This window comes from Oncorhynchus masou, chromosome 26 (genome assembly GCF_036934945.1).
Source record: "Oncorhynchus masou masou isolate Uvic2021 chromosome 26, UVic_Omas_1.1, whole genome shotgun sequence".
Taxonomy (NCBI): Eukaryota; Metazoa; Chordata; class Actinopteri; order Salmoniformes; family Salmonidae; genus Oncorhynchus; species Oncorhynchus masou.
Window position 1 is genome coordinate 19,484,682 of NC_088237.1, and position 14,988 is coordinate 19,499,669.

At 43.4% G+C, this 14,988-nt stretch overlaps 1 long non-coding RNA gene and 1 gene segment (V, D, J or C); one reads left to right on the forward strand and one right to left on the reverse strand.

The window, feature by feature from the left end:
* The first annotated feature begins 5,675 nt into the window (after positions 1-5,675).
* On the forward strand, positions 5,676-7,281 carry LOC135514560 (uncharacterized). The gene is made up of 2 exons (XR_010451700.1): positions 5,676-5,766; positions 5,901-7,281. It is a non-coding gene; the product is annotated as an uncharacterized LOC135514560 (long non-coding RNA).
* A 730-nt stretch (positions 7,282-8,011) lies between these two features.
* Positions 8,012-10,136, reverse strand: LOC135515118 (Ig kappa chain C region, B allele-like). The segment is given in 3 exon segments: positions 8,012-8,526; positions 9,120-9,268; positions 10,120-10,136. Coding segments are annotated over 3 exon segments (486 nt in total).
* Between the last annotated feature and the right edge of the window lie 4,852 nt (positions 10,137-14,988).

The window sequence follows — 14,988 nt, forward strand, 5'->3', positions numbered from 1 at the left end:
TCAGCAGTAATAAATTCATGAATTTCTTTGAGGAAAAGATCATGAACATTAGATAGCAAATTACGGACTCCTCTTTAAATCTGCGTATTCTTCCAAAGCTCAGTTGTCCTGAGTCTGCACAACTCTGCCAGCACCTAGGATCAAGAGAGACACTCAAGTGTTTTAGTACTATATCTCTTGACACAATGATGAAAATAATCATGGCCTCTAAACCTTCAAGCTGCATACTGGACCCTATTCCAACTAAACTACTGAAAGAGCTGCTTCCTGTGCTTGGCCCTCCTATGTTGGACATAATAAACGGCTCTCTATCCACCGGATGTGTACCAAACTCACTAAAAGTGGCAGTAATAAAGCCTCTCTTGAAAAAGCCAAACCTTGACCCAGAAAATATAAAAAACTACCAGCCTATATCAAATCTTCCATTCCTCTCAAAACATTTTGAAAAGCTGTTGTGCAGCAACTCACTGCCTTCCTGAAGACAAACAATATATGCGAAATGCATCAGTCTGGTTTTAGACCCCTTCATAGCACTGAGACTGCACTTGTGAAGGTGGTAAATTACCTTTTAATGGCATCAGACCAAGGCTCTGCATCTGTCCTCGTGCTCCTAGACCTTACCACATTCTTTTGGAGAGATTGGAAACCCAAATTGGTCTACATGGACAAACTCTAGCCTGGTTTAGATCTTATCTAAAGATCGGAAAGATATCAGTTTGTCTCTGTGAATGGTTTGTCCTCTGACAAATCAACTGTACATTTCGGTGTTCCTCAAGGTTCCGTTTTAGGACCACTATTGTTTTCACTATATATTTTACCTCTTGGGGATGTCATTTGAAAACATAATGTTATGCGGATAACACACAGCTGTACCTTTCAATGAAACATGGTGAAGCCTCAAAATTGCACTCGCTAGAAGCCTGTGTTTCAGACATGAGAAAGTGGATGGCTGCAAACATTCTACTTATAAACTCAAAACAGAGATGCTTGTTCTAGGTCCCAAGAAACAAAGAGATCTTCTGTTGAATCTGACAATTAATCTTGATGGTTGTACAGTCGTCTCAAATAAAACTGTGAAGGACCTCGGCGTTACTCTGGACCCTGATCTCTCTTTTGATGAACATATCAAGACTGTTTCAAGGACAGCTTTTTTCCATCTACGTAACATTGCAAAAATCAGAAACTTTCTGTCCAAGAATTATGCAGGAAAATTAATCCATGCTTTTGTTACTTTTAGGTTAGTCTACTGCAATGCTCTACTTTCCGGCTACCCGGATAAAGCACTAAATAAACTTCAGTTAGTGCTAAATACGGCTGCTAGAATCCTGACTAGAATCTAACATTTGTATCATATTACTCCAGTGCTAGCTTTCCTACATTGGCTTCCTGTTAAGGCAAGGGCTGATTTCAAGGTTTTACTGCTAACCTACAAAGCATTACATGGGCTTGCCACTACCTATCTTTGTGATTTGGTCCTGCCGTACATACCTACACGTACGCTACGGTCACAAGACGCAGGCCTCCTAATTGTCCCTAGAATTTCTAAGCAAACAGCTGGAGGCCGGGCTTTCTCCAATAGAGCTCAATTTTTATGGAATGGTCTGCCTACCCATGAGAGAGACGCAGACTCGGTCTCAACCTTTAAGTCTTTACTGAAGACTCATCTCTTCAGTGGGTCATAGGATTGAATGTAGTCTGGCCCAGGAGTGTGAAGGTGAACGGAAAGGCTTTGGAGCAACGAACCACCCTTGCTGTCTCTGCCTGGCCAGTTCCCCTCTTTCCACTGGGATTCTCTGCCTCTAACCCTATTACAGGGGCTGAGTCACTGGCTTACTGGTGCTCTTTCATGCCGTCCCTAGGAGGGGTGCGTCACTTGAGTGGGTTGAGTCACTGACGTGATCTTCCTGTCAGGGTTGGCGCCCCCCCTTGTGTTGTTGTGTTGTGCCGTGGCGGAGATCTTTGTGGGCTATACTCGGCCTTGTCTCAGGATGGTAAGTTGGTGGTTGAAGATATCCCTCTAGTGGTGTGGGGGCTGTGCTTTGGCAAAGTGAGTGGGGTTATATCCTCCCTGTTTGGCCCTGTCCGGGGGTATCATCGGATGGGGCCACAGTGTCTCCTGACCCCTCCTGTCTCAGCCTCCATTATTTTTGCTGCAGTAGTTTATGTGTCGGGGGGCTAGGGTCAGTTTGTTATATCTGGAGTACTTCTCCTGTCTTATCCGGTGTCCTGTGTGAATTTAAGTATGCTCTCTCTAATTCTCTCTCTCTCTCTCTCTCTCTCTCTCTCTCTCTCTCTCTCTCTCTCTCTCTCTCTCTCTCTCTCTCTCTCTCTCTCTCGGAGGACCTGAGCCCTAGGACCATGCCTCAGGACAACCTGGCATGATGACTCCTTACTTTTTCCAGTCCACCTGGCCGTGCTGCTGCTCCAGTTTCAACTGTTCTGCCTGCGGCTATGTAATCCTGACTTGTTCACAGGACGTGCTACGTGTCCTCGCCTGCTGTTTTCAACTCTCTAGAGACAGCAGGAGTGGTAGAGATACTCTTAATGATCGGCTATGAAAAGCCAACTGACATTTACCTAAGGTGCTGACTTGCTGTACCCTCGACAACTACTGTGATGATTATTATTTGACCATGCTGGTCATTTATGAACATTTGAACATCATGGCCATGTTCTGTTATAATCTCCACACGGCACAGCCAGAAGAGGACTGGCCACCCCTCATAGCCTGGTTCCTCTCTAGGTTTCTTCCTAGGTTTTGGCCTTTCTAGGGAGTTTTTCCTAGCCACCGTGCTTCTACACCTGCATTGCATTAGGCTGGGTTTCTGTACAGCACTTTGAGATATCAGCTGATGTACGAAGGGCTATATAATTACATTTAATTTGATTTGCTCTCTCAGCGCTCGGGTAAGCCACTGAATCTCCGCCCCAGTGTCTTCTTTTTGAAGAATCTCAGCCCGGCGGAGCGAAACTATAATGTGGGGGACCGGGAGCTGTTGGCTGTCGTAAAAGCCTTGAAGGCGTGGAGACATTGGCTTGAGGGGGCTAAACACCCTTTTCTCATCTGGACTGACCATCGCAATCTGGAGTACATCTGGGAGGCGAGGAGACTGAATCCTCGTCAGGCAAGGTGGGCCATGTTTTTCACTCGTTTTGGGTTTACCCTCTCTTACAGACCAGGCTCCCAGAACATTAAGGCAGACGCACTGTCCCGGCTGTATGAGACAGAGGAGCGGTCCATGGATCCCACTCCCATATTCCCAGCTTCTTGTTTGGTGGCGCCGGTAGTGTGGGAGCTGGACGCGGACATTGAGCGGGCGTCACGTGCAGAGCCCTCTCCCCCTCAGCTTGGCGTCTGTACATTCCGTCTGTCCGCGGCCGACTGATCTATTGGGCCCACACGTCACCCTCCTTTGGTCATCCTGAGATAGGTCGGACGGTGCGCTGTCTTGATGGGAGGTACTGGTGGCCCACTTTAGCTAAGGACGTGAGGATTTATGTTTCCTCCTGATCAATGTGCGCCCAGTGCAAGGCTCCTAGACACCTGCCTAGAGGTAAGTTACAACCCTTACCTGTTCCACAACGGCCGTGGTTGCACCTGTCGGTGGATTTTTTTAACTGATCTTCCACCTTCACAGGGTAACACCACGATCCTGGTCTTAGTGGATCGTTTTTCTATGTCCTGTCGTCTACTCCCTTTGCCCGGTCTCCCTACGGCCTTACAAACTGCAGAGGCCCTGTTTACACAAGTTTTCCGGCACTATGGGGTGCCTGAGGATATAGTGTCTGATTGGGGTCCCCAGTTCACATCAAGGGTCTGGAAGGCGTTCATGGAACGTCTGGGGGTCTGGTCAGCCTTACCTCAGGTTTTCACCCCCGAGAATAATGGGCAGGTGGAGAGAGTTAACCAGGATGTTGGTAGTTTTCTGCTGTCTTATTGCTAGGACCGGTCGGAGGAGTGGGCGAAGTTCGTGCCCAGGGCAGAGATGGCCCAGACCTCGCTACGCCACTCCTCCACTAACCTTTCTCCCTTTCAATGTGTATTAGGGTATCAGCCGGTTCTGGCTCCTTGGCATCAGAGTCAGACCGAGGCTCCTGCAGTGGACAATTGGTTACGACGCGCGGAGGAAACCTGGGAGGCCGTCCACGTCCACCATACTGCGCCAGACCGTCACCGCAGGGAGGCCAGGGTGTTCACACCAGGGGACAGGGTCTGGCTCTCGACCCAAAACCTGCCCCTCCGCCTGCCCTGCCGGAAGCTGGGTCCACGGTTTGTGGGGCCGTTTAAAGTCCTGAGGAGAGTGAACGAGGTATGTTATAGGTTACAGCTACCCACTCATTACCGTATTAACCCCTCGTTCCATGTCTCTCCTTAGGCCGGTGGTGGCTGGCCTGCTCCAGGAGGCTGAAGTGCGGGATGTTCCGCCACCCCCTCTGGACATCGAGGGGTCCCGGCGTACTCCTTTCGATCCATCTAGGATTTGAGATGTCTCGGTGGAGGACATATTAGTTCCTTCCATGCTGCGAGAATTCCACTGTCTCCATGCGGATCGCCCTGCACCTCGCCCTCCGGGTCGTTCCCAAGGCCGTTGTCGACGCGCTGTTGGGGCCGCACGTCGGGGGGACACTGTCACAACGCCTCTCCTTGTTCGGGCAGTGCTCGGCAGTCGACATCACCGGTCTTCCAGCCATCATTGATCCATTTTTCATTTTCCATAGGTTTTGTCTTGTCTTCCTACACACCTGGTTTCAATCCCATTCATTACCTGTTGTGTATTTAACCCTCTGTTTCCCCTCATGTCTTTGGCAGAGATTGTTATTTCAGTGTTGTGTTGGTTTGTATAGGTGCGCGATGGGTCCTCGTACCCACTTTGTTTTATTTGTTACATTTAGTGTTGGAGTTATGTTTCGTTTATTGTTATTAAATAACTCCATTACATTCAGTTTGATTCTCCTGTGCCTGACTTCCCTGCCACCTATACACACGATTCTGATTTTTAAAAATGTCTAGGAATTATATTATCTATAGAAAATTCAAACCACCTAGATCATTTTCCCCTAGATCCTACAACGTTCACCCATTTCATAATTTATTATTCCACATCTGCTTTGAAAAATCCAATGCAAACATAGCATTATACGCAATAATGTGCAATATAATGAATGGGCTGCATAATTATGTGTGTGATAATAATGTCTCACATCATTTCAGAAAAGATACACCAGTCATGTCCCCCTGCTGAATAGTGCATTTCAAGCAAGATTTCAAAGATATTTACTGATGTTATAACATAGTAATAAACTCTATAAACCAGAGTACAAAGACCCTCAAGTCTAAACATCGCCTACACCCTAAATAGCCACCCTCTGGTTCCAGGATTGTCTTTGTAGAAAGAAGCTAACTGGTCCTGTGTAGCTCAGTTGGTAGTGCATGGCACTTGCAATGCAATGGTTGTGGGTTTGATCCCATGGGGGACCAGTATGGGAAATGTACACACTCAATACTGTAAATTGCTCTGGAGAAGAGTGTCTGCTAAATGACTCAAATGTGTCTGCTGCCCTCTCTTTTCACAGATCCCAGCATCAAGCTGTTTGCATAGAGGACACTTTGCATTGGCAGCACATGCTTCAGTGCTCTTGGGAGTGTTTATATCCCTGTGAGTTGAACACTTCATGACTGAGAGCTGTCCTTCATGACAACAGAACCCACAACAACCATGACTTTTATCACCATCTTCATCTGGACACTTTCCCTCTGCTTTCAAGGTTACAATTTTTTTGTTCTTCGTATTATTGAAAATATCATTCAAGCTATCTGAAAGAATCATATATATGGCGTTATGTATATTCAGAACTATTTATTATGTTTTTAATAATTGTGTTTTTATTATATGTTTCAGAATCCAGTGGACAGTACACTGTGAATCAGACTCCTGCAGTGAAAGATGTTCTCCCAGGACAGTCAGTCTCTCTGAACTGTAAAAGCAGCAGTAATGTGTTTAACAATAACCATCTAGCCTGGTATCAACATAAACCTGGAGGAGCTCCTAAACTCCTTATTTACTATACTACAACACTTCAGTCTGGGACTCCATCTAGATTCAGTGGCAGTGGATCTGGGAGTGACTTCACTCTGACCATCAGTGGAGTCCAGGCTGAAGATGCAGGAGATTACTGTCAGATTTACCACAATGGTTCAGTATTCACACAGTGATAAAGAGCAGCGCATAAACCTCCCTCAGTCAGACTGCACAGTGACTATACTGCTACCGCTGGGACGTACTGTAGAGGAGATCAACTCTGGCATTTGACAATGTGATTAGAAAGCGATAATTCAGACAAAATGTTCTCTGTTATCATTATCATCATTATCATCATCATCAGTATCCTGATTAAATTACAGATGATTATTGCCATATTGTCATGACACCTCAGTGTAAACATAAAAAGTAACCCCACCGAGTCGCAGAAGTCCAAATGAAACATTTCTGCCTCCACTTCCCCCCCTTGTATGAAAGAAAAAGATGTGGAGCTCAGACATTAGACTCATGTCAGTAACTGTAAATGCCTGTCGTTAGTAGTACTGTCACACCCTGACCATAGAGAGCCCTTGTTTCTCTATGGTGTAGTAGGTCGGGTTGTGACTGGGGGTATTCTAGTTAATTATTTCTATGTGGTGTTCCAGTTTATTTTCTATGTTGGTGATTTGTATGATTCCCAATTAGAGGCAGCTGGTAATCGTTGTCTAATTGGGGATCATATTTAGGTACCTTTTTTTCCACCTGTGTTTGTTGGGTGTCACGCCCTGACCTTAGTATTCTTTGTTTTCTTTATTATTTTGGTTAGGTCAGGGTGTGATGTATGTGTTTTGCCCCTGTCTAGGGGTTTTGTATGTCTATTGGTGTTTACTAGTCTAGGTGTTATGTACGTCTATGGTTGCCTAGATTGGTTCTCAATTAGAGGCAGCTGTTTATCACCATATTTAGGCAGCCATATTCCTTGGGTATTTTGTGGGTTATTGTCTATGGTTAGTTGCCTGTGTCTGCACTTGTTTATAGCTATAGCGTCACGTTCGTTTTGTGTAGTTTGTTAAGTGTTTCTTCATTAATAAATAGAAGAATGTATTCACATCACGCTGCGCCTTGTTCTCCTCCATTCAACAAACGTGACAGTGGGATATATTTTGTGTGCACCACGTAGTCACGTTTTGATGTTAGTTTATTCATTTATTGTTTTTTGTTTTTGCTAAGTTTCACTTTATAATAAATATGTGGAAATCAACATCTGCTGCACCTTGGTCCGTTTCTCCTCACGTTCGTGACAAATACCCATCTTATCTCATCTATTAAATTGTGGTTTATTCAGTGTAAGAAAGTCCCCTTCCTTGAATCCACCTCAGAGGTTACAGTAAAACTAGTTCACCCACTCACATCTGGCCCAGTCCAGGCAGTGAAACTGAAACTAGACTGGGGACTGTGGCAGTGAAACTGAAACTAGACTGGTAGCTCTGGGAGTGAAACAGATGTAAATAGACAGGGCTGGGTGGTTCTGCTTGTCCCAGAATAGAGCAGCAGTGTCACCAGATGTTCATTCTGTTCCCAGGGGCTTGGAGGTAGAGGAGACCCCCACATTGTTGAAAACCATAGCAAAAACATTGAATTTAGTAAAATCATATTAGGAATAAAACATGAATATATATGTTATGGAAAGTAACTGTTTGGCAGTGTGAATTCTGAGAGCAGATCTTAGAGGTTTATTATCAAATATGACTAATTATCATCACTGGTACTGGTGCTACAGTATAACAGGATCAATCAGTTGTAAACATTATTGCGGAGTATCTGTTGGATCAGATGTGCTTTAAATTATGTTTGAAAACATGAGAGGAGCTATATGCTACAATGCTGAAATGATAGAACCTGATTGATATCAATTAGTATGAAATGTGCTGCCTATTTAAGAGATAGCGATGACTGGAGTGATGATTAAATGAACTATTGGGGTTAGTTTTCAATCAAAACAAGCTTTATTTTAATTCAAATGCAAGAAGACATGAACAACTGAGTCTCAAAATAGTTAATTTAGCACACAGCACTACTGATACTATTCACTATTATGCTGTAACATTCAGCTGTAAAACAGTAATGTTTCCAGAACTAGCACCATGTGGGGACTCTCTTGCCCCCTACAATGGCTTCTCCTGTCTCTAGACACTAGAGTGACTTTTACGGAAGGCGGCCGCATCACTGGTGTCATCATGGGCGACCCTGCAGGTGTACACCTCCCCCTCTTCCCAGCGTGCCTTGCTCAGGGTCAGGGTGCTGCTGCAGCTGTAGCGACCACCCTTCTCTTCTTCTGTGGTGGTCAGGATCCCCTCCTTCACTTCCACTCCATCCACCTCCCAGCTCACCATCGCCCCCTGGAGGGAGTAGCCACTCAGCAGGCAGGCCAGAGTAGCCGAGCCCCCAGAGAGCTGCTCAGAGGATGGGGGGAGCAGAGACACTGTGGGCCTGACAGAGGGACCAGCTGGAGAAGAGGAGAGATGAGAGAGGAGGGTCAGCTAGTACTACTCCTTGATTGAATATATTAGGAGAGGAGACAAGAGCATATGAGAGAGAGAGAGAGAGAGAGAGAGAGAGAGAGAGAGAGAGAGAGAGAGAGAGAGAGAGAGAGAGAGAGAGGAGCCGAGGAGATGCGATACACACAGGATAAACAATTAGATACAGTACCGAGAACAACTGACAACAACAAAACAAGGAATCTATAAAGATAAGGGCAAAAAGATAAATATTTTTGGACAAAACAATCCATCAGAAAAAAGTATGTTGCATTCATGCTCTACAGTTTAAGCATTCATGCTCTACAGATAAGCAGTCCTGTATATCAAAATGTGCTCTTTTTAAATCGCATGTCAGAATACTTTATTGCCAAATAAACTTGATGATATGTGAACAATTCTTTCACTTCTCTGCCCTCTACCAATCTGCCAATCTGTCCACATGCATTTCTAAAAAGATATAGCCTAAAAGTATTTCCTCTGGAGAACAAAACATTTCATAACTTTGTTCAATAGCAAGATTTCATTTTTTTGTATAATAGAAGACAAAAAGTGTACTTACTTTTCAGCACCAGTTTTGTGCCGCTTCCAAATGTCCACCACGGTGATTCATTCTGGTGAATTCGCCGTACAAAAACCTCCTTCAAACAAGAGTGAGCACCAACACACAGAACACTCTCAGTTCCAGTACTAGTATATAGTTCTGAAATACTAGAATAATGTAACAAAGACTTATAGTACTGAAGCACTAGAATAATACAATAGGGACTGATAGTACTGAAGTACCAGTATAATACAATAGGGACTGATTGTACTGAAGTAAGTATAATAAGTGAAGTACCAGTATAATACAATAGGGACTGATAGTACTGAAGTACTAGTATAAGTACTATAATACAATAGGGACTGATAGTACTGTATAATACAATAGGGAAGTACTGAAGTACTAGTATAATACAATAGTATAAGTACTGAAGTACTAGTATAATACAAGGGACTGATATAATACTGAAGTACCTGAAGTATAATACAATAGGGACTGATTGTACTGAAGTACTAGTATAATACAATAGGGACTGATTGTACTGAAGTACTTGTATAATACAATAGGGACTGATAGTACTGAAGTACTAGTATAATACAATAGGGACTGATTGTACTGAAGTACCAGTATAATACAATAGGGACTGATAGTACTGAAGTACTAGTATAATACAATAGGGACTGATAGTACTGAAGTACTAGTATAATACAATAGGGACTGATTGTACTGAAGTACTTGTATAATACAATAGGGATTGATAATCCTGGGTTAGGAGTATAATCTACTGAAGAACGAAGATAATTAAGTGTTCACCTTGGATCACTGATTTACAGTATAAGGTATTTACACCATTATAAAATAGTCTGTGTCTGTATAATCTGTAAATAGTTACATGTTTAACAGTTCTGAATGTGTGGCCTTAACAGGAACATTATTTACATAAAACACTTTGCATTGGCAGCACATGCTTCAGTGCTCTGGGAGTGTTTATATCCCTGTGAGTTTAACACTTACCGACTGAGAGCTGTCCTTCATGACAACGGAACCCACAACAACCATGACATTTTTTACCATCCTCATTTGCACACTTGCATTCAACATCAAGGGTAAAAAAAAGAAAGTTCTACAGTATGTTTGTTTACTGAAAAGTAAACAGTGAGTTAACTGGACAGTTGTTGATATTGTTTTATTTATTCCTGGTGATGTATAATTACTAGTTTTCTCTTTGTTTCAGAATCCAGTGGACAGTACACTGTGACTCAGACTCCTGCTGTGAAAGATGTTCTCCCAGGACAGTCAGTCTCTCTGAACTGTAGAATCAGCAGTAATGTGCATGACGCAGGAGGCACTTATCCCCGCCTAGCCTGGTATCAACAGAAACCTGGAGGAGCTCCTAAACTCCTTATTTACTATGCTAAAACACTTCAGTCTGGGACTCCATCTAGATTCAGTGGCAGTGGAACTCATAGTGACTTCACTCTGACCATCAGTGGAGTCCAGGCTGAAGATGCAGGAGATTACTACTGTCAGAGTTTACACTACCCCAATAGTAAAAATGTGTTCACACAGTGATACAGAGCCGTACAAAAACCTCCCTCCCTCAGTCAGACTGTACAGTGACTGTACTGATACAGCTGTGTCCTACTGCAGGTCCTGAGGAGGAAGAGACAGTGACATGGAACACTGACTGAACTAAAATACACTGAGATAAATATATCAGTGATGCTGACAATATGTCAACTCTTCCTCCCTCATGCTAAAGCATTCCTGAACTGATAACACTCACAGGTCCAGACAACATAAATATTACTTCCCTGCTTCTATGGCCAACAAACTTTTTTGTAACGTCACACAATAAATTGAACGGACTCCATCTATGTGCAATAGTAATGTCTCACATCATTTCAGAATAAATAACCCAGCCTCTGTAGGGTATGTCAGTCAGTTAGTGAATTTCAAGCTAAGATTCAACCATATGTATTGAGATAAACATGATTGCAACTCCCTAAAATGTCCTGTGGTTCTGTCAAGTTAAAATGTCTCTCCTGCCAACCCTTCAGCACCTTCCCAGCCTTTCATTGAGCCCAGCTGAGGCTTGTTGACCAATGAAGACCATGACATTGATGAACCTCAACCTTGTTTAATTGCTGCTAATCACACAGATCTCTTCAACTACAGTTTCCCTGGGGGATCAGGAAAGTCTGTTTGCATAGAGAGGACACGTTGCATTGGCAGTGCATACTTCAGTGGTCTGGGAGTGTTTATATCCCTGTGAGTTTAACACTTCATGACTGAGAGCTGTCCTTCATGACAACAGAACCCACAACAACCATGACTTTTATCACTATCTTCATCTGGATATTTGCCATCTTACTCCAAGGTAATATATTTGACAGAAAATGACCCGGATAATAGCAATACAATTATGACCTCATTTTGTGAATATGCTAAATTGACAAATTAATTAACAATTCATTGCTAATGATACATTTCATCTCTGTTTCAGAGTCCAGAGGCCAGATCACTGTGACTCACACGCACACTTCCAACCAACGTCAGTCTGGGATTCCATCTCGAGTCAGTGGCAGTGGATCTGGGAGTGACTTCACTCTGACCATCAGTGGAGACCAGGCTGAAGATGCAGGAGATTACTTCTGTAAGAGTTTACACTACTCCAAAAGTGTCTGGGTGTTTACACAGTGATACAGAGCCGTACTAAAACCTCCCTCAGTCAGACTGCACAGTGACTCTACTGCTACAACAGGGACTTATTCCAGGTGCTGAGGGGGAAGACAGTGACATGGAACACTGATAGAGGAGAGGAGGGAAGGTCAACTTTGGAAATGGTTGGAAAGTATCACACAAATCACACGTTCTCCAACGTCGTCATCATCATCATCATCATGGCTGTAACTTGTTATATTGTTCATGAACTGAAAGTGTATATGAAAGTTATTAGACGTTTTGGAACACATTAACAGTCCATATGTAGAATACAATCTACCGATGTTAAATCAGCATCAGCCCACCAAACCAAATCCCAACATGCTCTTCACAACCAATTATTGATGTGACCATCTAGCATGTATTAATTAGCTGTTAGATCTGTGAATGAGACATGATGCTGGGCTCAAACAGGAGACACATTTATGTTGAGACATACACAACACACTATTATCATAAAGTTTAATATCCATTTGATCTGTTATTAATTCCCCCATAGATGTTAAACCTGTCCACTCTCTCACATCTGGCCCAGCCCAGGGTATTTCACTCAGTGAAACTGTTCAACTGCTAGACTGGTAGCTGAAGGAGTGAAACTGAGATTTACATAGACAGGACAGGGTGGTTCTGCTTGTCCCAGAATAGAGCATCACTGTCACCATATTAGGAATGAAAAATTATAAATATAAACTCAGCAAAAAAGGAAACCTTCTCTCACTGTCAACGGCATTTATTTTCAGCAAACTTAACATGTGTACATATTTGTATGAACATGAGAAGATTCAACAACTGAGACATAAACTGAACAAGTTCCACAGAGATGTGACTAACAGAAATGGAATAATGTGTCCCTGAACAAAGGGGGGGTCAAAAGTAACAGTCAGTTTCTGGTGTGGCCACCAGCTGCATTAAGTACTGCAGTGCATCTCCTCCTCATGGACTGCACCAGATTTGCCAGTTCTTGCTGTGAGATGTTAACCCACTCTTCCACCAAGGCACCTGCAAGATCCCGGACATTTCTGGTGGGAATGGCCCTTGCCTTCACCCTCCGATCCAACAGGTCCCAGATGTGCTCAATGGGATTGAGATCCGGGCTCTTTACTGGCCATGGCAGAACACTGACATTCCTGTCTTGCAGGAAATCACACACAACACGAGCAGTGTGGCTGGTGGCATTGTCATAATGAAGGGCCATGTCAGGTTGAGCCTGCAGGAAGGGTACCACATGATGTCTTACATGTAATGCACAGCGCTGAGATTGCCTGCATTGACAACAAGCTCAGTCCGATGATGCTGTGACACACCACCCCAGACCATGATGGACCCTCCACCTCCAAATCGATACCGCTCCAGAGTACAGGCCTCGGTGTAACGCTCGTTCCATCGACGTTAAACGCAAATCCGACCAACACAAGAAAAAGGGACTTTCCTTTTTTTGCTGAGTTTATCTGTTATGAAAAGTAATTGTTTAGCAGTGTGAGTTCTGAGAGCAGATCTTAGAGGTTTATTATCAAATATCACTAATTATCATCACTGGTTTTGGAGCTACAGTATAACAGGATCATTCAGTTGTAGAAATGACTACATAGGATCAGATGTCCTTTTTATTCTGTTTAAAAACATGAGAGTAGCTATATGCTACAATGCTGAAATGAAAAAATAAGCTGATTGATCTAAATTAGTATGAAATGTTCTGTATATTCATGAGATAGTGATCACTGGAATCATGATTATATTAATTATTTGAGATATTTTCTAATAATAAAAAGCTTTATTTGAACTAGATGACATGAACAACTTAATCTCAAAACAGTTCATTTATCACACAGCGCTACTGATATTATTCACAATTATACTATAACATTCAACTCTAAAACACTGTTTCCAGAACTAGCACCATGTGGGGACTCTTGCCCCCTACAATTGCCTCTCCAGTCTCTAGACACTACAGTGACTTCTCCAGAAGGCGGCAGAATAACTGGTGTCGTCATGGGCGACCCTGCAGGTGTACATCTCTCCCTCTTCCCAGCGTGCCTTGCTCAGGGTCAGGGTGCTGCTACGGCTGTCGCGACCACCCTTCTCTTCTTCCCTTCCCTCCACCCTCACGTCCTCCCTGTCCACCTCCCAGCTCACCATCGCCCCCTGGGGGGAGTAGCCACTCAGCTGGCAGGCCAGTGTGTCCTAGGCTTAATATGTCTGGCAAACAGCCCCTAAGTCTTCAAAGACATGCGGTAATACTGTATATGATTTTTTTTTCTTCTCAATTGCACGTTAATATTGCCAAATAATCTTGGTGGTATGCAAACAATTCTCTCACTTCAGTGACTCTGCCATTTACCATTCTACCAAGGTGTCCATAGAGATCTCTAAAATGATATAGCCTGAAAGTATTTCCTCTGTAGATGAAAACATCTCATAACGTTGTTGCAGATGATTACTACTGTCAGAGTGAACACTACCCCAACAGTGTCTGTCTGGGGTTTCACACAGTGATATAGAGCCGTACAAAAACTTACCTCTGCTTTCACAGTGACTTCACTTGTTGAGTATGACTGCAGGTTTATTTTTGTATTTAACCTTTATTTAACTAGGCAAGTCTGCTTAGAACAAATTCTTATTTACAATGACAGCCTACCCAGGACAAACTATAACCCAGATGACACTGGGCCAAGTGTGCTCTGCCCTATGGGACTCCCAATCACAGTCAGTTGTGATACAGCCTGGAATCGAACCAAGGTCTATAGTGACGCCTCTAGCACTGAATTGCAGTGCCTTAGAAATCTGCGCCACTCGGAAACCCCTAAACTCCTGAGTGGGAAGAGACAGTGGCCAAACTGGCCATGTCCGAATACTAGAGTACAAAATAGAAATAGTTTCCAATAGTTTTACATTTGGAAAATAGTAGGCTTACTCCGCATGCATCATCTAATGCGCTATTGCATTGACTCCCGTTATTCATTCATTTTGGTACAGCGCGTCAATTTATTTGATTATCAGCTGTTGTTAAACATGTGAGTCGGAAAAGAGGAGTGAATTCTACTAGATCAAACGCCGAAAATAGTATGCAGTTTAAGTATGTAGTACGCTAATATGGATATATTTGTACACGGCCACTGACCTGGAACACTAACTGAACTAAAGTACACTGAGCTAAATACACTGA